The sequence below is a fragment of the Seriola lalandi genome, unplaced genomic scaffold (assembly GCF_002814215.2).
Source record: "Seriola lalandi dorsalis isolate HSWRI2012SDOR001 ecotype SW California unplaced genomic scaffold, Sedor1 jcf7180002054569, whole genome shotgun sequence".
Taxonomy (NCBI): domain Eukaryota; kingdom Metazoa; phylum Chordata; class Actinopteri; order Carangiformes; family Carangidae; genus Seriola; species Seriola lalandi.
In genome coordinates this window covers 606,456-630,668 of record NW_019525122.1, presented here as the reverse complement: position 1 = coordinate 630,668, position 24,213 = coordinate 606,456, and the positions used below count along the sequence as shown (strand labels likewise).

Below are 24,213 nucleotides of genomic sequence, written 5' to 3'. Positions count from 1 at the left end.
TACATGTAGAAACATCCATCAGCTCCCACAAATAACATATCGTAAAAGTGGTTCAGATGCCTGCAGGGCTGTATCTTATTTCCATTATTCCTGTCACCTTGCGTTATCCCACCTACACAGACTTGCACAAGCTTATAAAGATGTCTCAGTATCCATGCACCACATGTACACATTATTGCTGTCACTACTATCATATGCGGAGGGGTTGGGAGGCAGACTGTTAGCTGTACAAGGTAAATAAACAGATAAAAATAACTTCTCGTTAATTTGTTTATTCATATTACTCAGTGGCAGGATATCCAAGGTCAGTCATCACCACGGTCTTAACTAGGCTATGGGAAAGTTGGGTGGGAACAATTAACACAGGATTATGTTTTATCGTGTCTCTGTGTGGACAGTGTCTTCAGCCACAGTAATGTTGTTTACAGTGTTTATAGATAGAAATTGTATAGCCATGTATAAAAGTACAATTTCAGGATTTTATAATTTTGTTTTTTTCCTCTAACCTCTTGTTTTCCACAGAAACTTGTAACAACAATAACAAAGACAAAAAGAAGAATGTTACCGAATTGTTGCTTAGTAATTAAGTGAACAGTAAACCACATTTTGACAGAGGAATTTTTATGTATGTTACTTTTGCTAAACAGCAGCTAATGTGGCCACAAGTGACAAGTGTGGGATCATGATGACTATTAAAATGTAAAGTAATAGAAGCACAAGTAGAGCGGTCACCACACCTCTCAGTTACACAGAACATTAGCTAATGGCTACCATGAGTGACTAGTCATACAGACCAAGTGATGTTGTAGCAGCAAGGACTCTGACTATACTAAACTAAACAAGGGTATGATTTATTGCTTTTGAATTAAATTCATTTTTTAAAAATATGAATGTGTTATTTTATCCTACAGAAGTTACACAGCCTCACTTTAAGTCAGACTTATGTAGGGTATCTCTAATAAATCTTTTTCTTCATTATGGTTATAAACTAATAGGAGGTGATCGTCTAACTTCATGATCATTTTGGAGGCTGTAGTTTGTGGATCTGTTAAATTGTATGTTGTGTGAATTGTGTTACAATGAGAGGTGTTTCTAATATTTTCTAATATTTTGTAGAAAGATTTTGTAAAAGCATGTCTCAACAAAACAGCTTCTTCTGGGGAACGTGTGTTTGTCAACCTCAAAGTAATGCTTTAATGTTAAATACTGTTCTGTGAGGTGTGTACCTGCTGATTGTAATATGCTTGTACCGCACCTTGTTTTATTTTATTACTGTTCTATATGTAAGTTCATGTATTTATGTATGTCCACGCCTATATGGATATAAATATAATTTCATTTGCATCTAATATGTTATTTATATAATGCCATGGATTTTCCTTTATGGCCCCAGGAAGAATAGCTGACATCTAATGAGGTTCCAAGTAATAAGCAAGGACATTATACATCTAATTAAATTTTTTTTGTTGAGTTTTTAGACTAAGAATGGAGTTAAAGAATGAATCTTGTCGTTTTTATTGTTGCCTTTATTTCTGTGATCGGTCACTCTGCTGTGTGGCGACTCTCCTGCCCCCTGGTGGCGACACAACAGACTACAGTTTAACGGTGTCGCTGTTGACCACCACGCTGACCTGTGGATGACTTCATCAAAATGGGCAGAAAAACCAACTAAAAAACAAAACAATGTACTGTCTATTAACTTTACTAATAGAAATATACATTTTTAAAAGGAACTGATGTAATTTCTTGGCCGTGGGAGCGGATTTATCGGGAGCTTTGAGATTCGCAGACGGTGAGTAAAACCCGTGTCTTTCACCTGCCCGCGTTTGTTTGTTACAGTCAGCCGTGAGAAAGTGGCTCAAACAGCTCAGACTGTGCTCAAACAGTTTAGGGAGACTAGATAATGTGGTGTTTATCATATGTTAACCAGCACGTGGTCTGTCATGACTTGGTTACACCTGTTTACTCTGGGCGGTCTGTCTGGGCCGTTAGCTGGCTGCTAGTTGTCGTCAGGGATGCTAACCTGCAGGTGTGCTTTCACCCTACAGGTCTTTGCACCAGGAACACAATTTTAAAAGCTTTGTCCCGCCTCAGGAAGCTTTTTATTGCTAATTTTATCCAATAAAAAAGGTATAAGTTTGGTTGGGTAAAACACAGAAGGGAGGTTAACTTCAACAGAGCAGTATAGTGATGGGAAGTTCGGCTCTTTTCCGAGAGCCGGCTCTTTCGACTCCCGAACGGCTCTTTATTTAGGATCTTTTGTAGCCTATATTTTACCTTAACTTTGCAAAAAAATCATGGTTTATGTGTTGAAAACCCTTTTGCTTTCAGTGTTTTTATGAGAGACCTTATAATTGCCTAATTCTGTGCATTTATTCTGTGACAAAACCACTCTTACATTTGTTTATTTCAATTAAACTTTTTTATTGCACAAATTAACATTAAACTTCAAACAAATCCACAGAACAGAACCAAACTCAAGCTAACATTAATAATGTCCTCAATTAAACTTTTTTATTGGACAAATAAACAAAAAAATTTCAAACAAATCCACAGAACAGAACCAAAACCAGAACCAAACTCCAGCAAACAGCATTAGTCCTCAGGGCAGGTTGGCTTTCAGGAAGATCAGATGCCTCAGCTTGGATGGGCTGATACGATTTCGCCTCTCCGTGAGTATCTGCCCTGTTTTGGAGAAGATTCTCTCAGAAGGAACTGATGTGGCAACAATACATAGTCTCCCCTCCATCACCTTCACCAGGTGTGGAAAGACTGAGGCCTTGGCCTGCCACCAGCTCAGTGGGTCTTCTGCTCTCTGGATGAGGGGCTCCTCAAGGTAGCTCCTCACCTCCATTACAGCATCAGCTGTCGGATTTCTCCTTGAAGCATCTCCTGTAGCTATGTCATCAAAAAGCCTCCAAACAGCAGAGGTTTGCTGCTCCTCCTCCACTTGGCCCTCTAATGGTGGAGCTGGCTGGCTGCTGGGGGTTGCAGCGAATGGGCAAAAAACTGGGAGCCGGCTCTCACTCGATGCGAGCCGGCTCTTCTGATTCACTACAAAGAGCCGGCTTGTGCGCATGACCCATCACTAGAGCAGTAATTGTAGTAATTTGCAAAGGTGGAAGAAGTATTCAGATATGTTGCAGAAGTAAAAGTAGTTACACCACAGTGTGAAAGTACTCTTAAAGTAAAAGTCCTGTATTTAAAATATTATCCAAGTAAAAGTACTAAAGCGTTTTAAACATATATAATAAGTATACATATATATATAAGTAGTAGTACAGTAAACAGTAAAGTACAGTACTGTACAGTAAACAGAAAAAAAATGAAAATCAAAAACCTAAATCAAATCAATTTAAATCAAAATTTAGTGTGACCACACCTGCCTTTGTTCCAAGCATCTCTCAATGTAATCCCACACTGACTCAATGATGCTCAACATTTATCAATTAAAAGATCTTTGATCATGTTTTAATGGGGTGCATATGCATACTTTATCTGGCTGAAAAATTATCTTGTTACGCTTACAAAAACTATATCTTTTAAATTTGTCTGCCCCTCAGAAAAGTGTGACATTTTTAGGCTTCCTTCTGGCCAGTAAGGTTTCAGCAGGTTTGTCTAATCACATTTCACCCTTTATCGCTCCTCTCTGCTCCTCCCCAGAAGTGGATGGGGAAATGTGGTGCTACCAAAAACCAGGGTTTGAAGCCCACCTCCTCGCTGAGCTGCAGAGACAGCAACAGTGCAGCCAGTTCTGTGACACTCTACTCAAGGCAGAAGGTATAAATACACTCACAAAATGACTACATGACACACATTTCACTATTGACCTTAGAGTGTGTGGTTTTGCTGTTTGTGTTCTCAGATCAGATTAGTTGATCAGTACTCAGTGAAGGAGGTTTAAACATAGATAATATTATGTAACATTGTAACATCACATATTCCAGTTTCATGTAGTTGTTTGAGCCATTATTATTTCTGACATCTGTCCTCCAGGTGTTTCAGTGCCAGCACACAGTTGTGTTCTGTCAGCTATCAGCCCCCATGTCTCCTCCGCTCTGTCCTCCACGCCGGCGCCCCCCGCAGGACAGAGTCATCTCCTGGAGTTTCGGGCACTCGGCGCCTGCACCCTCCTCCACATGGTCAGACTGCTGTACTCCGGAGAGATGGCTGGGGAGGGGGAGACGGAGAAGCAAGAGGCCATTTCTGCTGCCGCCAAGTTGGGCATCCACGGGCTGGTGGAGGTCAAGAAAAGTGATCATAAAAGCAGAAATGAGGGTGGAGGAGGCCAGCTCACAGAGGTGGGAGTTCAGACAGAGCCACTGATGCTTGAGCAGAATAAGGGGAGACGGGGCAAGTGGAGGAGGGAGGTGAGGGATGGGAGCACTTTCCTGTGGAAGGATACACTATCAGATGGTGAAAAAGACATGTGGACACAGACAGAGGAGCTGGAGGTAAACACAGCTCCCCCTACTCACTCAGCAGCCTCCTTTGAGACCACTGATCTGACTGCTCTCCAAGGTGTAGGGCAGACAGACTCCCATTTTGTTCCCCCTCAAATTCCCTATGTTCCTATATCCCTCGTCTATCCACCAGAGCAAAACCAAACACCCCAACCTTCCTCTTTTCCTGCAGCCTCTATGCAAGATACCACAACAGCTGCACACACATCTGTTACTGTTCTGGCACCACCTTACACCCCTGTGCTCCCGTCCATCCTGCCTTTTTCCACCGAAACAGCCCTGTGTGACGCTGGCCCTCACAGCTGGTGGACTGGACCTCAAGGAGCAGCCAGAGATGTTGTAGAGGGTGAAGAATGGGAGGGCAAGCAGCTTGAGCAGTTCCAAGGCAACATCCCAGGATTCATCAACTACTTTCTGAATGCAGACAAAGAGGAGGGTCCCCGCAGGGGGAGACCAAGGCGGAGGCGGGGGGCAGGGGTTGGAGATGCCAGGAGAGCAGGGACGGGTGAGAGACGAGCCAGGAGACCACGAGCAAGAACGGCAGGGAGGGGGCGAGGAGGGTTAATGCAGACGGTGGATGTGCAGGACGTCGGGGTGAGCAGGCTGCAGAAGCTGTTCCTGCAGAGGTCGGGGATGAGGACATCCAGGACGGGTCAGGGTGGAGGAGCTGCAGGCAGGAAGTTGTACCTGAGAGCAAGAGAGCATCTGAAGCCGACCAGGAGGTATCAGAGGAGAGGAAGGTGCGGCAAAGAGTGGGAGGTCAGCCAGAGTGGAGACATACTGCCATACAGCGTGGGAGGAGGAGGAGACACACAGCAGTTTAAACAGGTGAGAGCACCGTCTTCTGTTTGTGGTATCAACAAAACACTGAGGTAGACGGGAAGGCTGTTATGTTTTTTCAAAATTTAACTGGAAAACGATGTTTGATCTCTCAATAAATCAACATTTTAAGAACATTTTGAAATAGAGCATTTTATTTTGAAAAAGGATATAAGATGGGTCCACATCTCTGGTCACAGTCCAGAGATGTGATAGGTGGAAACTATTTTTATATTATTCTTTACATATTAAATATTTTATAATATACCAGATAGAATAGTACAGTAAAACCACAGTTTCCTGAAGTCCAACCTGATGTCTTCATACATTTTATTTTTGTTTGACCAACAGTCCAAAACCCAAAGACGTTCAGTTAACTATCACAGACCACAAAGTAAAACAGCAAATCATCAATCAAAATAATTGCTCATTGATTTTCCACTGTATAATTAATAAATACGCATTTTTTTTGTCTTGAACGTTCTGCATTTTTATTGTTTTGTAATTAACACACTTTTCTCCCTGGTTATAGGACAGTGTCCCGGTTGGCAGAGCTCAGAGGGCGAGGGCCAAATCAACAGCATCAGTTTCCTTTCCTTGTCCTCCTCCTCCCATGCGATTCTACAACATTCATACCTTATCTTCCCCCAGCCCCTCCATCCAGCCTTCTCCGTCTCCCATCATGCTGTCAACTGCAGCCCCCTACGTGCTTCCAGCAACGTCCCTCCTCCACACCACCACCCTCCCTTCTCCGGCCCCTCCACCCCACCAGGACCAGCCCGAGCAAATTGATCGTCTCCTGGAGGAAGTGATGATGGGACTCGACATTTTACCAAACAACAACAACAGTACTCCACATTCTCAACCCCCTCTTCCAGCCAGTAGCAGCAGTTGTACCTACACCTCCTCCGGGAAGAATTTGACACAAAGCAAACTAGGCTGTACTACTGGCCTCCTGGAAGCAGGTCCAGGTGTTCAAGGGTCTTCACAAGTTGTTGCTGTAGGAGCCAGCAGTTCCACTTTTGGTGAGGTACCTGATCTGCAGCAGCAGGGAGAGGGAGAGCTGAACGATATGCTGAACCACTTCCTCCAGTCGTTTGAGCGACACATTAACAGCTGTAGTGCCAGGGAAGAGGAAGGGAAGGATGGTGAGACCCCCACAGAGGCTATAAAGTCTAACACTGTCCGGAACAATTACAAAAAAAACAAGATCTGGACCGTAGCAGCCGACTCTACTCGACTACAGAACACACTTGTACATCGTCCAGTCATACGCTCGACAACAGCAGAACTGCAGCAGAGTGATGAAGCTGAGAAGCAACCAAGCCGTTCCCAGCCAAGCAAAGCCTCTGCTCGTACACCAAAACATGCTGAGGGAGAACCAACCAAACGGCAGAGCAAGAGAAGAAAAAACCAATATCTGTTCTCATTAGAGAGAAAGAGGGTGAAAAAACCAGTCTCAACAAGTGACGCAAAGATCAAAATCCTTCATGACCGAGAAGACAAACAGCTCAAGCAGATGCCTGTGGTGAAACTGGAGAGGAGAGTCCCGCTGCCCGTCAGAGTTAAACTGCAGGAACACAGCTGTCAGAGTCTGGAAATCATGGTGACAGACTTTTCTAACTTCTCTGATGAGTCTGATAACTGGTGTTATTATGAGGGTCACATTGGATTGTGAGTGGTTTGTCTGTGCTTACATGTATTTCAGGATCCTGCAAAAGTAAAGACAAGTTCATCATCAGTGAAATACCCTGGAGGCACATTGTCTCAAAAGAATCAGCCAGTGTTGTGGAGCACAAAGACCTACCCCATCAGGAGTAGGTTTAGAGAAGCACATATCATGGTGAGCATTGACCTTTTTTTTTTTTTTTTTTAACAAGATCAAAAATGTGTTTTCCACATGTCTTATTCAAATTTAAAGATAGGGCCACCATGTTTTCACGCGATTGTTTCTAGGCATTTGATAAATGTAATAAAGTAAATTTGCTTTACAGGACACTTTGCCCTTTCTTGAGGGGCAGCTCGCAGAGAAACGACCGCCCTCAGCAGGCCAACCGCGCTCCAGGCCAGGCAGGCCCAAGAAAAATGGACAACTTCTCAGTTTATCTAATGGTGGAAGTTCAACACCAACAATTCAGCTGCAGCCTGTAGAGCACTGTGGCACGAATGGACAACTGGAGAAAAATCAAGAGCTACATGAGGAAGAGTTGAATGTCCAGCCACAGGAAGAGGCACAAGGACCCACAAGGAGGGGAAAGAAGAGAGGAGAGTCTGGGGAGGAGACAAGTGACGATGCCACTGTGGCCAAAAGGGTTTGCTGTGAGCCAGTGGCCCAGCCGACCTCTGAAACATGCATACCCAGCTCTAAATCTGCAGGTTTTACCTCTGAACAAGCAACCGTAGAGGCAGATGACGTGATCGATGTAGAGACTGTCTCACTGACCAGTGAAGGAGATTTTTTGCAAAGAAAAGAACAAGAAGATAGAAGCACAGTGTGGAGAGAAATCATACTCAGAGAAACAGGAGAAAGTTTGATAGATGAAGAGACGGAGGGCGGTCTTGAGATAATCGATGTGGATGGAGACACTTATGAAAGAGCCGACCAGGAGAAGCACACAGACGACTGCCGAGGACAGACAGAGAGAGACCACTGCCAGAGCAGAACGGCACCGACTCTGTCACATTTTGTTTCACCTCCTCCAAATCCAACAAAAGAGATAAGTGAGAGGTCGAGAGGAAGCTGGGAAGACGAGGACATTGATGTGATTGGAGGTTCCAGCCCTGTCCCTGATCCGGAGGTCATCAGCTGGGCAGAGTCTTCAGAAGGCGAGGAAGGGGAAGGAGACGAGGACGTGGATGTTGTCGGAGAAAAGACAGGCTATGCTTCATCAGTGGTCTTTGCTACAATGATTAAAGGTGAGCTTGTTAACCAAAAATATAAGACTGAGGTGCTCTGACATCAGCGTCTGTGGTGACCCAGTACAAACAGACAGAATTGTCATTTACATTTTCTACTCGTCTTCTTTACTTTGTATTATTTCTTCCATTTCCCAGAAAATATCACTGAATTTGTTTCACTTAACTATGAGCTTTAAGGTCAAGTAGAGACATGAATCAAGACAAATATGGTTTCATCATAGATGCCTGTTATAAGGGATGTTTTCTGTTTATGTTGTGCTCTTTTGACAATCACGTGGGGGGGGGGGTTGTTTTCCTATTCCATCCATGCTTAAGAAAAGAAGAGCTGTGAGCAGCTTGTTCACTATTTGTTCAGACTGAAAAAGAGTAATGTGGTAAAAACCTGAAACAGTTTTGTATCATTGTGCATAAAGCACAAAAACTAAAAGCTAAAGCAAACAAGGACTGTATAGTATGTGGGCAGAGATTTAGTTTCTGCTCTTGAGTTGAGAACACAGGTGACTGGGGTTGTTCATTTTTTTTTTTGTATTTTGTAGATATTTAACCATTGATTTTATATAAAGAGTTACAAGGTTGTTGCTGCAAGATTCAATACTTTGTTACTGTTAAACAGATGTGTTCAGAGAAGTTTGTTTTAACTGTCAAATGTTGAAAACAACACTAACCAAACAGTTTCAGAGGAGATTCACTGAAAAAAAAAAAATCAGGTTTATCTGTCAAAGGATTCAAGAGTGTTTTGTTAGTTGTAAATATGACTATGACTGTATTAGTTGTAAATACGATTGATAATGTCCGCCTCTGTTCTGCCACAATTTGTAAATGTCCCAGGAAAACTCTTGTCTTCCTTGTTTTACTGTCGTGTTATGTTTCACAACGTTCCTCGTGGCACTTTTGAGTCTAGGACTCAGATTTCTACATTAAAGATTTCTCTTGTTTTCCTTGCGTGGTATCAGGTCTATACAACATCAGTGAAAGTGAGGCTCATCATCAGTGCATATTTTTAACTTTTCTCCCTCTTATCGGATTTGAGATTGAAACAAAAGACACACCATACTCTCCATATGTCAGCATGGTCAATATTATTGATCAGTTTTACCTTAATATCGTTAAGATAGAAACACAACATGTTTAAATCAATATTTCCAATAATATTGGAATCACACAGTCAGGGAGTTACAACTAAAATACACATATGAAGCTCATTTTTGAACACCGTTATTGAGTGGATGACATATTTGTCAGTTTCAGTCTCCCCAGGAATTATCTGCTGTGTTGTTTGCTTGTGTTTTCTGTATTTGCAGCACATTTCTTTATGCTGCATATTGTCAAAATAGCAAATGTATTTCTTAATTTGCTCATGTTTGATTTATTTGCAGCATTTTTCCTGAGCATAAACTCCGTTGTGGTGAAGATACTTTCTTCATTATCTGTGTTTTGCCTGTTGTCATGAATAATTGAAGATGATCCTGTCCCTATTAGAGTATGTTGTCTACTTTGGTACCTTAAATTAATTTGGCAGGTATAGTTTTAAATACAGATTATCATGTGGTTGCAGGCTTGAGCAAATGTGGTTTTAAACACCACTTAACCCTTGACTTGTGAAAAGCTCGTAGCTTCATCCTTCACATCAGTGGGCAGCTTGACTTCATGTCAGTTACAGTGTCATCCAATAGTGACATGGTTTATTTTTTCGAATCACAACATCAGCAGAAACCTCTGACTTATGTAGACACTCCTCTTCTATAGACCTTTTCATACTTTTTACCATTTTGAAAACTTGAACTGTAGTAAACCACAGTCATTGCGTGTGTGTTTCATTCTGCAAAGAGAGGGGAAGGGAGGGAAGTGGACAGCCCACTTTATTCATGCATGTGTGTGTTTTTCTAAACTAGTCTCAACGCCCATGCTCTCTCAGGCATCACTCACACACTTATCAATAATAAAACAAGAATACATGAATTGAAAATGAGTTTTATTAGTTATCAACCTGTGGATCAACCTCCTACACACAACAACAAAACACATCTGAGCTGCACCACGGCGCAGAGCAGAGTGAGTGCAGCTGGTGAGGTTTTCATGATCGTTCATCTCCCCTCCGTTTGGTGCCAGCTCGCTCAGGAAATGCTCTACTCATCGCCCAGCTCAGGTGAGAGTACAGCCCAGGTGTGTGTGTGCGTGTGTGAGAGCGTAGGGACCTCTAAACCAAGTAAAAAGACACTGTGTGAGTGTCAGTTATGTCAGCGTGTGTGTGTATGTGTGGAGTGTGTGTTTCCCTGTGCTTTAACAGTGCGATATTGTCTCTTATCACACTCTGGCAGCGGCTGTAAATCAGTGGTAGTGTTGACTCAGGTTGGGGCGGCTGTTGAGGCTCAAGTCAAGAGGAAGGGAAGGATTGAAGAGAGAAAGAAAGAAATAGAGAGGAGGGGGTTATGGGTTTAGAGAGGGGGAGTCAAGGGGACACGCTGTCCGTGGCACTGAGGCCACGGCTCGGTCTCAGCCTGTCCTCCTCTCAGTGCTGGATGCGCCTGATGGACTGGATCTGGGGGGTCTGGCAGTGAGAGCCCCAGTTCCTCCAGTGCTGGTAGTCTCCACTGTGTCTCTCACACTCCATGATGTACTGCTGGCCCCTATAGCCAGGGTACTGGTAGCACACAAAGCTGTGGGATAGACAGAGAAAGCGGTGAGGGTTAGTGGGACTATTTTAGGAGTGTGGCAGAGAGGGGATTTAGTACATGCTCAGAGCTTTCAGCTGGTATGTCTATAACATACAATACAAGCTAGTGAGGGATTATAGGGGTGGACAGACATGTCTATTTGGGAAGTGTGAAGGTCGAATTAGATGATGCTTAATGGTCCATGTGGTGATTTTGGGTCATTAAAGCAACAGAAAATAAGTATAGGAAAGAAAAAGCAATAGAGAAATACACAAGAGTTAATGTAAGAAAACTCAGTTTAACTGTGAGATCAATGTTGATAAATATTAATGGATGGTCAAGTGTACATCCCTTGAAGGATCATTTATAGAGACAATTGTTCAGGTTTTGCAAATAAACATCCCACTGGTACAGTTTACACCATCAAATTTACACCGACAAATTTGTGATAACTCACGCGCCGCACTGCACATGCATGGAGCCAACTTCAGGCATCATCCAGCCCATGCCCTGCAGAGAGGGGTAGTCGTCACAGATCTCCACACTGCGGCCCATGAAGTTCTCTCTCTCAAAGATGATCATGCGACTACTCTGGTGGGACTGTAAGGGTGAAAGAAACATTTGTCTTTTTTTTTGGATTGCCGAGGTAATTGTTGACTGTCACATGAACACTAGGAGTCAGGATTTACTCACGGCGCAGTAGATGGGGCGCAGAGACATGAGGCGCTCCACGTGGTAGGAGAGGGAACCGCTGTAAGCGTCCCAGTGGGGGTACTCTCCTCTCTCCAGGATGAACTGCTGGCCCTGGAAGTCATGGTGCTCAAAACCCACCCAGCTTCACGGAGAGAGAGAGAGAAAGAGAGAGAATGGCCTGTTTACATGATAATACACACACATCACTTTATTGTGTACAAAATTGAGGAAGTTTCTTTGTGTAATCTAACTTAGACCCTAAATTAGAGCCCCTTTGGAGAGTTATTGTATATCTTTTAAACAGGCAGATACACCAAATGTGCAAAATATTAAGGACATCATTCATGTTAAGGTTCAGCTCCCTTTACATAATCCACATCTCATCTGTCTCAGTGTGTAAAGCATCCAACATGACTCTTTGTGTTTGGGACTGTTGTATTAAAATAGATAATAGTTTACCTTGACGATCATTTAATTTCATTTTCTACACTCACTGCACTGGGTCTTATTTTTGTCTTGTTGACAGAGACAAAGTGTGTGAGACTTACGCTCCGCTCTCCACCCTGATGGAGCGGATGTTGTCCAGTCCACACTCCTGGATGTTGCAGCACTCGGAGGTGAACTCCAGGCACTTGCCCTGGAAATGCTCCTGCTCGAACACAGTCACCTGTGAGGGAAGAGCAGGGGGATTAATCAGCAGTCATCAACATCAAGTATAGGGATGCACACAACACTGTGTAACAAGTGTAACCCATAAATGCTTCCTACTCCTCCTGATCCACTTTTAAAAAATCTTAACTTGGTAACATAAGGGAGTGCACTGATGTGTGTACAGTCAAGTGTGTGTGTGTGTTTACCTTGAAGAAAGGAGCCACACCCATTCCTGAGTTGACCAGTGGCTGCATCATTGGGGATCTTGTAGTTCTGTACATCTTTACGCCTGCGGTGGAACATGAGGACAGAGAGAAGGAGGTAAGGAAAACCAGGCAGGAGAGGGAATATATCAGAGCATCAGCCATTCAATAACATAATAACCTGTTTGGCAAGTTGTTTTAAATTAGTTTTAAACATGATGATGTTCAACACAGTGTCACTTCCAATTATCAGAGGAACACTTTTTTATTTAGCTACAATATTTTGTCAGAATTCATAAAACTCTTAAACTGAATAGTTAGTGGGGTCTGGGCAAAAACAATTTACTTTTTCAATCGAGAATCAAATAGAAGTGAAATATATTAAAACTGTTCAATTACAAGTTTGATCAAATCTGGTAGCCGTTACTGTACAGGTGTTTCAGAAAGTGCTTTTGGTTTTCAGTGGCTGTGTGAAGCGCGTGGAGCGCACCTGTGTGTCTGACCTGAGCTGAGTTGAGAGCAGAGATGCAGCCTTACCTAGATTGGCACTTTATTGGAAGAGCTCGGGAGTGGTACGCGCCTACCGCCTGCCTCGCGTAGAGCTTTGAGAGAACCTGGCGCTTCAGTTTTATACCGACGGTCGGGGAGCGCGCCTTCAGCTGCGCGTCCACGGCTCTGACTGGGACCATGCACACCGTCACAGCGGCAGCAGCGCGGCGCGCTCTCGGTGCGCCTGGCGTTGTCCTGCTGCAGCGGCCAGCTCAGCAGATCCTATAGTGCTGCTGGTGTTCTGAAACAAAGGCGCTCCGGTATGTTCGGGCCCCGGTCAGCAGTCCAGCGCGTGCCCAGGCACAAAGGGCTGGGATCGGGGTGGAGAATGTGGGGATTAACGGCGGAGCAGAGGCACCGCGGGGCACACAGAAGGAGATAACCGGGTGGGTCTGGATGAATGTGTAGAAATGTGTGTAAAGGTTTCATTTCCCCCCTCTTCGTGTAACGGAATCTCATTGTCATCTTGTGCGCGCACTCTCAAGGGTGCAGGTAGACTACACTTGTGTGCACATAGATGATGTCTATGGTTTAGCTTGAACAATGGTTTTCAATAAGGGGTCATGGTCTGATTTTGATTTTCACTCATTTAGACTCATTAGTGAAGGATTTCCCTGCAGTTACATCACCATTTAAACAGTTATAAGTTGCAACAATTAAATAAAAATTACCTTAGCTTTTGTTTCATAAAACAAATGTGGGTCTGTGGTCCCATACATCTACAATGGGGTCTACCAGATTGAAAGTTTGGCAAATTCAGACCTTAATTTGTGAAGCATTTCATTCAGATTTATGTATCAGACATGAATGAACCCCTCTGACATTATCTGGAAACATTTTGTAGCTTGGAACATTTCTGTTAAATGACATTGAACTTTATCCACCTTATCTGAAAACCTGAGGTTATAATTCATGTCACTGTTTGCAATCAATGCAATCCGTTGGTTTATATTAGGAATAAGTTGATTGTTATGGTATAGAAAATGAATTATAGATTTTTAGTTATTATGGTTAAAGTTTCATGCACTACTTTTAAACTTGACTTCAGGAATCCAACTTGTACTTTTCTAGTTCTGTTAGTAACTGGGCTTCAGTCTATTCTCCAGCTTCTGTCAGTCGTCCTCTGCCTCCGCCCATCCCCTCTGTCCGTCCCTCTCTGATGATGTGGGGTTTCTTTTGTCTCTCGTCTCTGACCTCAGCAGGTTTGTTTCTCTCCCCATAATCCCTCTCCTGTGGGCGCCAGCGTATAAAAGGCATGGGCGCACTCTGAGCCACACACACTCTGAGTGAGGTTTCGGCACAGGCATCGCACACACAGACAGGTAAGGTGCACACATGCGTAATGTAAACCTGCAGGTGTGTGGAGATACAAAGCAGGAGGGTTAGACTGGAAAATACAGATTACTCTATATATTTCTATACATCCTCTATCATTCCCGTATATTTGTCACATGATTGTACCCCTCAGTGTTTTTTCCTCTCTTTCCATCCAGTAATCATGTCCAGTGGAGATAAGTCCAAGACTTCTTCCCAGACTGACGGGAAGGCTGCTCAGAGCAAGAAGTCTGAGATGGGAATGATGTCCTACAAGGTGGGTGGCTCTCACATTACACTTCATCTTTACACGGAGATGAAAGTTGCTCATATCTATTTAGTTTGTTGCTGTACTGACTTGTCTGTGTGCATCTTATCTCCTCCAGATGTACGTGTTCGACCAGGAGAACTTCCAGGGTCGCATGATCGAGATCAGCAACGAGTGCATGAATGTGTGTGAGCTGGGAATGGACCGCGTGCGTTCCCTGCGCGTTGAGTGTGGACCGTAAGTATCTCAAAGGAGACATAGGCCTATGTGTTTTCACATTTCAAACAGATACTGTAGCCTTGCTTGGATACTTCATAACATCTCATGTCATCTGCAGCTTCGTGGGCTTTGAGCAGATGAACTTCTGTGGTGAGATGTACATCCTGGAGAAGGGAGAGTATCCTCGCTGGGACTCCTGGAGCAACTGCCAGAAGAACGACTACCTGCTGTCCTTCAGGCCTGTCAAAATGGTAAAAAAAACAAAAACATCTTTTATCCGTTTCACTCCTCTCTTGCATGTTTTTTCTTTCTCTTTTGCTTCAGACTCTTCTCTGACCTCATCTTTCTCCATGCATTTCTCTCTTCCAGGACCCTGAGAAGCACAAGATCTGCCTGTACGAGGTGGGAGAGTTCAAGGGGCGCAAGATGGAGATCATGGACGATGACGTTCCCAGCCTGTTCTCCTATGGCTTCACCGACAGAGTCGGCAGCATCATTGTCAGCTGTGGAACGTGAGTGTCTGCTGCAGATGACTGTACAGTGGTTGCAGCTCACATATGAGGTTGCGAGCTCAAAGGCAGGACTCAAATGACATAAAAAGACATAAAATCAATCCTATACTGACACTTTTCCTCTGTCTTTCCCAGCTGGGTGGGATACCAGTTCCCTGGATACCGTGGTAGCCAGTACCTGCTGGAGAAGGGCGACTTCAGGCACTTCAACGAGTATGGCGCCCGCCATCCTCAGTTCCAGTCCGTGAGGCGTATCCGTGACATGCAGTGGCACCAACAGGGCTGCTACACCATGGCCAGCAAGTGAGGTTCAGGCAAGGAGAGAAAGAGAAAGAGCGGAGGTGAGGGAGAGGGGCGGAGGAAGAGGGAAAGGGGGAGAGATGTCTGAGGCCTTTACCTCAGTACCTTAAACGGTCTAATGCAGTGAGGGGAAGGGTGAGGATCTAGATCTGCCCCTGATCGGAGACAACACCTCAGTGGAAGGACCATCCTCCATTCCTCTCTGTCTCTACTTTTCTCTTTCTCCCCTATGGGCTGAGCTTTGCTTTCCCCCCCTTTCACCCTTTTTTAGTCCCTCACTTCATTCCCCTCCACTGTCATCTGAGACACCAAAGAGGGAGCACAAAGCCTCTTGCTGTTTTACACACGATTCTCGGCTCAGGGTATGATGCACCATGGGAAACGTCCCTTGAGCCCCCTACCCCCCGTCTTCTTGCCCCTGTGCACTGCACACTCTCTCTGCTGTACAGAATCCTGGCCAAGTTTTCAATAAAATGGAAAATCTTGATTTCAAAGATGCTGTCTTTGTTACTTATTACTGAAAAATCCCCTGAATGAAAATGTTAGTGAACAAAACTGGTAAAATAAAATATTGAGATGAATAAAAATGTGCGAATAATTAGATTTGATCATTTATCAATCGCTGGTTTTTTGCTCAGTATTTTGGATGCTAACTGGACACCAAATATTATTTCATGATTGACTTAAAACTTTAACCAGTAGTTATTTGTTCATAGTTTTCTTTGTGAAAATGTGGTAAGGCAAATAAACAGTCCTATTATGTTCATGTTGAATGGGATTTAAAAGGCTTGCATTGTCATCAAGTAGTGTTTTGTTTAAAAAAAAAAAAGAAAGTGTGTAGTGTATAGAAAAGTTGGCCAACAGGGCAGTATCAGTCCAGTGAAGCTGATCATGTGACATAGTTGCCAGATTGTGTCACACAGGCTTTGGAAGAACACAACAGGACAGACCGAAATTTCTGCTGATAGGATCACATCAAATCTAAATTGAATCATATCTTCTTTTTATACTTTCATATTGAATACACGGGGGCATCTGAGGAAATGGATTAGTTTGCTCTCAGTGCAGTCTGCAATGCCATCTCCCTCGCTGTCATGAAGCAAGAAATGCTGTGCTAGTTCCCAAACCTTTCTGACATGACCTCCTTTGCAAACTGAAAAAAATGTACATCCCCACCCTGACACCTGAACAACAACATGGGGAGACTACAGTACAAAACGAATGTAGGAAAGTTGAATTTATTTAAATAACACTTACCCCACATGTTTCTTATTAGTTTCTGTTTTACAAATAAAAAATTCAAAGTAAACTTTGCCATCAAGTGACCAAAATGACACACAACAAATGAATAATGAGCGGGAAATGTTATTAAACGCATATTTTCAGTTACCAAAGTGCTGAAGTCTGGCCAGTGTTTTGATTAATGAGTTGACTTTATGTGGTTGAGCTGAGATAGAGAGAGTACGAGATGTTGTATATTTACACAGTATTTTCTCATTAAACATTTGTAGAATAAATATATACTATATATGAAATGAATTGTATGTATATATACAATTTAATTAGAAAATAATTATCTTTTTATTCCGTCTACAGTGAAAATCTGTAACTGAACTTCTTTGAGACTGTGGTTGAACTTACTGTTTGTGCACTGCAGGCTCATTGCTAAGAAACAGCACTAAGATGAGAGACAGCTGTGTCCCAGGGGTCATGTCCTCAGGTCCTCCACGTGTCCCTTATATTTGCCGGACAGGGAGAGACCATCAGCCACATAAGCTACTTTGTTAATGCTTATCGTTGATGCAGTGTGGCACAGAGGCTCTAGTCTTTGTGGAAAGATACAGTGTTACTGATATTATCCTTTGAAACAATGTTAGTTTTAACAGTAGGATCACAGATGCTAACATCAGCCCTGAAGTTAAAGTGAAAGCAGCTCCCTGTGCTTCTCATAACTGTTCAATACCCAATTCCACTCAAGACTGATTCTGTCAGAACTTTCAAGTTTACATGTAACGCAAGAGAGGAAACGTTAAATATGCTAAATATGTTCATGTTTATGTGTACCTTCTGACTTGTTTGGAACTATTGATATTTTCATACACACTATGTTTACTTCAGCACAGACAGTGTATGCTCTTGTTTAGGCCCCAAACTTCTCTCTTGCCAATATACTCGATGTACTGTGCTGCATGCTGTTGACGTTACAAACTCTGTATTTATGGAGCTTAATAAGGTCATTGGATGTCACATCTTTCACAAGTTCACCTGGTTGGAATAATTTGCCCATTCATTGAATTTTTGTACATTTCTTTAATGAAAAAAACTTAAGAGTTTTACAAACAAGATTTTACACTCAAAGGACAAACACTGATATATAAAAATACATCTAAAAAACACAAAGTCTATGAAGCTTTTGATATGTTTCACAGCTGTTATAATGCTTTATAGTGTTGCACCGTGAGATCAGAAGTGGACAGTCATGTTATTTGTAGGCTGGATGCTATTTGTCTATTCAAAGCCTTTTTTTTTTCGTTTTCCTTTATTTAATATAAAAATATAATTTTAGATGCCTGCTCCTAAGAGCAGATGAAGAATGGTCCCCACATGTGCAGTGTGTTCTCTTATCCAGCAGTTGCATAATGTCTTTCTGTCCATCTGACATGTGGGCAGCTGAACCAGTCAGCGGGACATCATCCGCACAAACTCTGAAAAAACACAAGACAGAGGAGTGAGGGGGAGGAAGATGAGGATGAACGTCTTTGCCAAAGACTTCCCATAAAAGCAAAGAGGATTTCTCTTACCCTCGAAGTCCACCAGACCGTCTCCGTTGAGGTCGACATCTCGGAGGATCTCGTTGATCTCTCTGTTGGTCACTTGTTCTCCCATCAGCTTCTTCATGGCCTCACGCAGCTCCGTTAGGCTGATCTGCCCGTCACCGTTAGAGTCAAACTGGACACAAAGGGAGACACTGAGGATCACATCACAGGACAAATGACAGGGGGAAAGCTGAATGTGAATTGCCTTTTTCTTTCCACACGGTTCTTATTAGTCTCTGTTGTACAAATAAAGAAAATATACGGTTAACTTTGCTTTCTTTTGTTCCCAACCAAAAATCTGTCCATCTTGTGTGGATCTTGCTAAACCTGGAGCTAGCCTCGCCTGCACTCTTTGTCTCTTCATTGTTCCCAAATGAATCAGAGGTTAGAGTTAAACAAAATGTTCCAACAGCCAGCTTTAATTAACGACATGTATGTCCTGACCTCTTTGAATGCATCTCGTAGTTCTTTGACTCCGATCATGTCTGCTGTCTCCGCCAGCATCTTGGGTCCCATCAGCTCCACAAAGTCCTCAAAGTCCACTTTACCTCCACCTACAGGACACACACAGAGAAACTACCATGGAGCTCAGCTAGAAGTATAGGATAACTTTCTGCAACTAACATTCTCATTATGTTCTGCTCAGTTGTACTGTTTCTGCTCCTATTCTATTCTATTCTGTTCTATTCTATTCTATTCTATTCTATTCTGCTCTACATTGTTCAATTCAATTCAATTCAATTCAATTATGTTCTCTTCTATCCTATTCTGTTCTGTTCTGCTCTGTTCTGTTCTATTCTGCTCTGTTCTGTTCTGTTCTATTCTGCTCTGTTCTGTTCTGCTCTGTTCTGTTCTATTCTGTTCTATTCTGTTCTGTTCTGTTCTGCTCTGTTCTATTCTGCTCTGCTCTGCTCTGTTCTGCTCTGTTCTGCTCTGCTCTGCTCTGTTCTGCTCTGTTCTGTTCTATTCTGCTCTGTTCTGTTCTGCTCTCTGTTCTGCTCTGTTCTGTTCTGTTCTGTTCTGTTCTATTTCAGGCTGCTGTTCCACTCACAGATCTGCTGGCTCAGCTCGATGAGCTCCATCTCTGTGGGCATGTATCCCATGGTCCTCATACACTCTCCCAGGTCTTTATGGCTGATGTAGCCGTCTTTATTCTTATCAAACTCCACAAATGCTTCACGGAGCTCTGGTGAAAACACACATTCATAGTCAGTTGTTGCATTAAGGCACGTGAAGCAGAAACACACTCTGCTGTGCTGTAGATAAATCATCTCACCATCAATCTCCTCTGGTCTCAGCTCTCTGTCCTGTTGGAGGGAGAAGTTTCACACATTAGCCTCTCACTTCATACTGTACAAAACATCTCTCTCTCTCTCTCTCTCTCTCTCTCTCTCATACATACAGAGAGAGAGAGAGAGAGAGAGAGAGAGAGAGAGAGAGAGAGAGAGAGAGAGAGAGAGAGAGAGAGAGAGAGAGAGAGAGAGAGAGGGAGGATATTTGGAAAGCTTGTTTGGCATAGTAGAGATATAAACACTGTCTGATTTAGAGCATCACTGCAGCAACAGTCATACAAGCATGTAAACACACACACACACACACACACACACACACACACACACACACACACACACACACACACACTAATAACTACTCAGTGGCACACTGAACAAGGAAGAAATGAAACACAAACATCAAGTGATCAGATCAACACAGAACAAATGAATAATGAGTGGGAATATCATGAAACACATATTTTCAGTTATTAACCAAAGTCCTGAAGTCTGGACTTTGATGTTATATGGTTGAACTGAGTTAGAGAGTGCATGAGATGTTGTACATTTACATTGTTTTAAAACTGACCTTATGTATTATGGTCAGGGTTTTATACTATACACATTTTCAAATGTGGAGAAGTGACGGTGATTCAGCGCTGCGTGTTTTTATATTTGTTCGGTAAGCTGTATTACTGTAGACAGACAGACCGGTGCATCTCGAAATGAAAATCTGTCTAAATCTGTATGGATTAAATTGTATACCACAATATGATATACAGTATATGACAATTCATATTGCACAAATCACAAGTGGCAACCAGACTAGTTGTGGGTGGTTGCCGGGCAACAAACATCGAGAGATTAGGATATCTGGGAGGTTTAGTTGGTAAAGATACCTTTGGACACGTGCCCACTGTTGAGACACACACATATGCTGTATGTCAATATACTGGATGCACATAGCACTCAAGCTCACACTCAAGCCCGTCCATACAAAAGAACACACTCATACAGTGGAAGTTGGGATTCAGTACAAAGTTAAAGTAAGAGCTTTAAAGAGGGAATAATATGAGACAAATCCTCAGAGATCATTTTATTTACTTTGGTTGCTCTGATGAAAGCCTTTTATCACATGATAAAACTAAACAGACAGCGACTCAAATCCAAACTGAATTATAAATAGACGTCCTCTAATTTGTTAACAAGGGACTTTACAACAACATTAATGGAATTCATTCTAGTTTGACAAAGAATGAATATGGTTTTTTACTTTTTCCCAGAGCCACAGAAGCAAACTTGTGCTCCCATGTCGTAAAAGTACCCAGTCCTAATAAACATATCAACTGAAATAATAAAGTAATTAAAATGAGATTCAGACACAAGTCCTCTCTACACAGCTTCAAGAGTGGGTAAAAATGTTCCTGGATAATTAAGCATCTTATCATTTTAGTTTATATTGTGCTTTTTTTGGTGTATATACTATTACCAAGGAAATCTGTAATCAGTCAAATTACAACTAACTGTTATTCACCCAAGAGTCCTCAGGGGCCCTCTGTGGGGCCTTGGGAAACTTAATGTGGTTGGAAATTCATCCTCGTCCTCAACAGCACCACACATTTTAGCATATAGCTCCACAAAGTCAGTCAATAATTTTCCATGGAACTGAATGATCGACCTCTTTCAGCATGAGTGGTGCCAAGAGGTTTGATCGTCTGACCCGGACCAGAGAGAGGTGATGTGGTGGGATGACACAGCTGGCATGGTGGAGAGCAGGAGCGAGGGTCAGCTACAATGTGAGGAAGAAAATGAATCGAAACGAGCGGAAAAAGTTGCACCGGGGTTGTGTGAGGACACAGTGTGCACACTTTGTGTACATACGAGTGTCTGAGAAAAGCCCCGCTTAAGGAAGATACAGGCCGGACCCACGATGTTGTGCAGCATGTTGCAGTTCTTCACCAAGGCACCGACGGGATCGTTGAACGGCTTATCCTCCGTGTCCTGATCCTCCTGTCCCTCTGGCTGCAGACCCTGCTGGCCCGCTGACCTCACCTTACCCCGGAGTTGCCCCTCCATTACCCCCTTTAGAGACAGACCAGGCTGTTAACCTGCCATGCTCATTCTCAGTCACACACTGTCTCTATGACTGATTTCTTCACACACAAAAACACAATCTGATCTTTCAAGGAACAAGGTTAGGACCCTCTTTCCTAGTCATGCAAACATTAGATAGAATGAGGCTGTAAGCCTGGATTACATACACTGCTTATTATTTCAAGGCAATCCACTCACATCAGATATTTTTCTCGCTGTGACAAACTGTCTTGATCTCGACCATCTCCTTCTGCATCCGTCCAGCTGCCTGTCTTACAATGCTGACACTCACTGAGTTAATTCTGCTGAGTGTCTGGTCTAATGACTGACGTCTGGTATCAGTACATATAACTATTACAGTAAGAAGTTGCATATTGTGTGACATTTTATATGAGAGGGTTCAAAACAATCAGTGCAGAGATTTCACCACATATGTCTGATGTTTCCTGCATTTACAATAATATAAGATGAATCAAAATAGCTTTGGAAGTATTGAATATTTAAGGCAATTTGTTATGAAAGCACCAAAAGCAAGTAAGGGGGCGACTGAGCTTGGATTGTTTTGCAACATATACTGTTTCCAAAGGTCAATAATGAACTTTCATGCTCAAAGTTGCAGAGATGTTTTAGCCAAGCACAGTAAACCACACAAATGCAAATTATTAATATCTATAGTGCAAGCAAAAGCATGAAGCTGCATCCAGCTGCAAAGCCTAACACAGATGAGAAGGATTGCTCTTACCTTCGTCATTTTGTCTTTCATAGATGGTTTGGTGCAGTTGCCCATTACCAAACCTTCCCTGGGCAACAAGCAATCTCACCCTTTTCCACTGAAACTTTGTTCAGTTCTTATTTGTCTGTTTTTCAGCTCCTCTTCTCCCTTTTTTTCATCTGCCTTGTTTCTTTGGGCTTCAGAGGAGCAGCTCAGGTTCAAGCGCTGAAGTCAGAGACAGTGGTTCTGAGCGTCCCATGCTGGTTGCTACTGGTCACATCTGATACTACACAGATAAAAACCAGCTCTAATCCATGCAAGAGTGATCCTGAATGACTCCACCCATGTCTATATATGATCCAGAGTCCAGCGATGTCACTAAACAAAGAGGCACGAAACCAAACAACCTCCACTAAAACCAGTTCACTCGGGTGTCACCTCAGGGCAAGAGAGCATAACTGTCTCTTTTCTCTTTACACTGATCAACACTTTTAAACCCCCCCCCCCCCCCCCCCCCCCCACCGCCCCTTCCCTCTCTCTCTTTCCTTTTCAGTCGTTCTCTCTCTCCCCCTCCTCCCTCCCTCTCCTCTCTCATTCACATGTCACATCAACATCCGAATGACTTCATCTACAGCATGAAGAGTCTTTAGAGGGAGAATTAAAAGGACATAAACAGAGTGGGATTAATCCCTACCATTTTAGATTAAAGAGGAAGAAGGGGCGATGAAGAGAAAAAACAGAAAGGGATACAGTAAAGAGATGGAAAAAAAGAAACAAAAGGAGAAACTGATCTCATCTTGAATTTAGATTACACTAAAGCCAGAAATGAATAGACAGAATAAATAGATATTTGAGTGCAAGTAAAATCTGAACCAAAACTGAAGCTGTATTTTTGAACATGGCTGAAATAAAGATCTTGCAGCAGCTTGAACAAGAACTAAAGCTAACATATGATCAAAATTTTGATTTCCTGTTTATCTCCATGCTGCCTTTTCTTTGCTAGACATTACAAACCCGATAAAAATGACAGCAGATGCTAAAGAAAATAAGTGGAAATATAAATGTCTATTTTTTAAACAAGAAGAGAGGGGGCTGATTTGCTTGTGAATGACAATTTTGCACTTTCAATGATAACTTGAGGGGTCACACTGAATGAGAAATTTGATTTCAAAATCCAACTGTTGAATTTTCAAACCAAAAATCAAGTCTTAGTTTCCTGATTCCTCAAAAGCTGATTCACCTCTGAGCTTTGATTTTTTTTTTTCCATTAAGACTTGGAAACGTCTCACAGTTTAAATTCTTCTAAAGCTTCAAACTAATGAAAAAGCACCACGAGGGAGCTCTGACGCTTCAGTGAAAGGAAGCTTATGCAAGACACTGAGAGACCCAGAGTATCTGTCACTCATGTCAGAGTCATCTCAGGTCACGCTCAGCGAGATGTAAAGTCTGAGGTGGTCTGAACTCTCTCTAAACTTGAACATCTCACATCCCAGAAGTAGTTTGGCCAAGTTGTCTAAAATAAATAACAAGGTAATGAGTCCAATGTTAGATAAGCTCAAATATCTGTCAACAAATCTCTCCCAAAGCAGATCTGGCATTCTGCTTACTACATCCTCACTGTGTGTGTGTGTGTGTGTGTGTGTGTGTGTGTGTGTGTGTGTGTGTGTGTGTGTCTGTGTGTGTCTGTGTGTGAGCAGGTAAACCATCTGGTATCAGATGTAGCTAGTGTCCAGTAACAAGAGCTGTCAATCAGAGA

At 42.8% G+C, this 24,213-nt stretch overlaps 4 protein-coding genes across 4 annotated transcripts in view; 2 read left to right on the top strand and 2 right to left on the bottom strand.

The window, feature by feature from the left end:
- The first annotated feature begins 3,640 nt into the window (after window positions 1-3,640).
- Window positions 3,641-9,552, top strand: LOC111662790 (uncharacterized). Its single transcript, XM_087176775.1, has 5 exons — window positions 3,641-3,780; window positions 3,997-5,291; window positions 5,815-6,888; window positions 6,991-7,125; window positions 7,277-9,552. Exons 1-5 carry the CDS (start codon window positions 3,678-3,680, stop codon window positions 8,237-8,239), a joined length of 3,570 nt encoding a protein of 1,189 aa, XP_087032901.1. The 5' UTR covers window positions 3,641-3,677; the 3' UTR covers window positions 8,240-9,552.
- Window positions 9,553-10,156: 604 nt separating this feature from the next.
- Window positions 10,157-13,011, bottom strand: LOC111662788 (beta-crystallin A1-like). Its single transcript, XM_023416764.2, has 6 exons — window positions 12,940-13,011; window positions 12,406-12,488; window positions 12,097-12,215; window positions 11,549-11,690; window positions 11,313-11,455; window positions 10,157-10,858 (listed from the first exon to the last, which is right to left on the bottom strand). Exons 2-6 carry the CDS (start codon window positions 12,478-12,480, stop codon window positions 10,711-10,713), a joined length of 627 nt encoding a protein of 208 aa, XP_023272532.1. The 5' UTR covers window positions 12,481-12,488; window positions 12,940-13,011; the 3' UTR covers window positions 10,157-10,710.
- Window positions 13,012-14,193: 1,182 nt separating this feature from the next.
- On the top strand, window positions 14,194-16,058 carry crybb1l1 (crystallin, beta B1, like 1). The gene is made up of 6 exons (XM_023416763.2): window positions 14,194-14,273; window positions 14,445-14,542; window positions 14,652-14,770; window positions 14,871-15,003; window positions 15,122-15,264; window positions 15,400-16,058. Exons 2-6 carry the CDS (start codon window positions 14,450-14,452, stop codon window positions 15,569-15,571), a joined length of 660 nt encoding a protein of 219 aa, XP_023272531.1. The 5' UTR covers window positions 14,194-14,273; window positions 14,445-14,449; the 3' UTR covers window positions 15,572-16,058.
- Window positions 16,059-17,854: 1,796 nt separating this feature from the next.
- The window catches only part of LOC111662785 (calcium-binding protein 2-like), a 12,255-nt gene continuing 5,896 nt past the window's right edge, over window positions 17,855-24,213 (bottom strand). The window contains exons 3-7 of the mRNA XM_023416761.2: window positions 19,657-19,687; window positions 19,432-19,566; window positions 18,825-18,934; window positions 18,366-18,513; window positions 17,855-18,269 (exon numbers count right to left, since the gene is read on the bottom strand). Coding sequence (XP_023272529.1) covers window positions 18,244-18,269; window positions 18,366-18,513; window positions 18,825-18,934; window positions 19,432-19,566; window positions 19,657-19,687 — 450 coding nt within the window. The 3' untranslated portion in view covers window positions 17,855-18,243. The remainder of the gene's footprint in view (window positions 18,270-18,365; window positions 18,514-18,824; window positions 18,935-19,431; window positions 19,567-19,656; window positions 19,688-24,213) is intronic.

Coding starts and splice junctions, on each gene's coding strand:
- LOC111662790 (XM_087176775.1), top strand. CDS start 3,678: ATGTGGTGCTACCAAAAACCAGGGTTTGAAGCCCACCTCCTCGCTGAG. Junction 3,781..3,996: donor CACTCTACTCAAGGCAGAAG/GTATAAATACAC, acceptor TCTGTCCTCCAG/GTGTTTCAGTGCCAGCACAC. Junction 7,126..7,276: donor TTAGAGAAGCACATATCATG/GTGAGCATTGAC, acceptor TTTGCTTTACAG/GACACTTTGCCCTTTCTTGA.
- LOC111662788 (XM_023416764.2), bottom strand. CDS start 12,480: ATGTACAGAACTACAAGATCCCCAATGATGCAGCCACTGGTCAACTCA. Junction 11,691..12,096: donor ATCAGGGTGGAGAGCGGAGC/GTAAGTCTCACA, acceptor CTCTCCGTGAAG/CTGGGTGGGTTTTGAGCACC. Junction 10,859..11,312: donor ATGCATGTGCAGTGCGGCGC/GTGAGTTATCAC, acceptor TCTATCCCACAG/CTTTGTGTGCTACCAGTACC.
- crybb1l1 (XM_023416763.2), top strand. CDS start 14,450: ATGTCCAGTGGAGATAAGTCCAAGACTTCTTCCCAGACTGACGGGAAG. Junction 15,004..15,121: donor CCTTCAGGCCTGTCAAAATG/GTAAAAAAAACA, acceptor TCTCTCTTCCAG/GACCCTGAGAAGCACAAGAT. Junction 15,265..15,399: donor ATCATTGTCAGCTGTGGAAC/GTGAGTGTCTGC, acceptor TGTCTTTCCCAG/CTGGGTGGGATACCAGTTCC.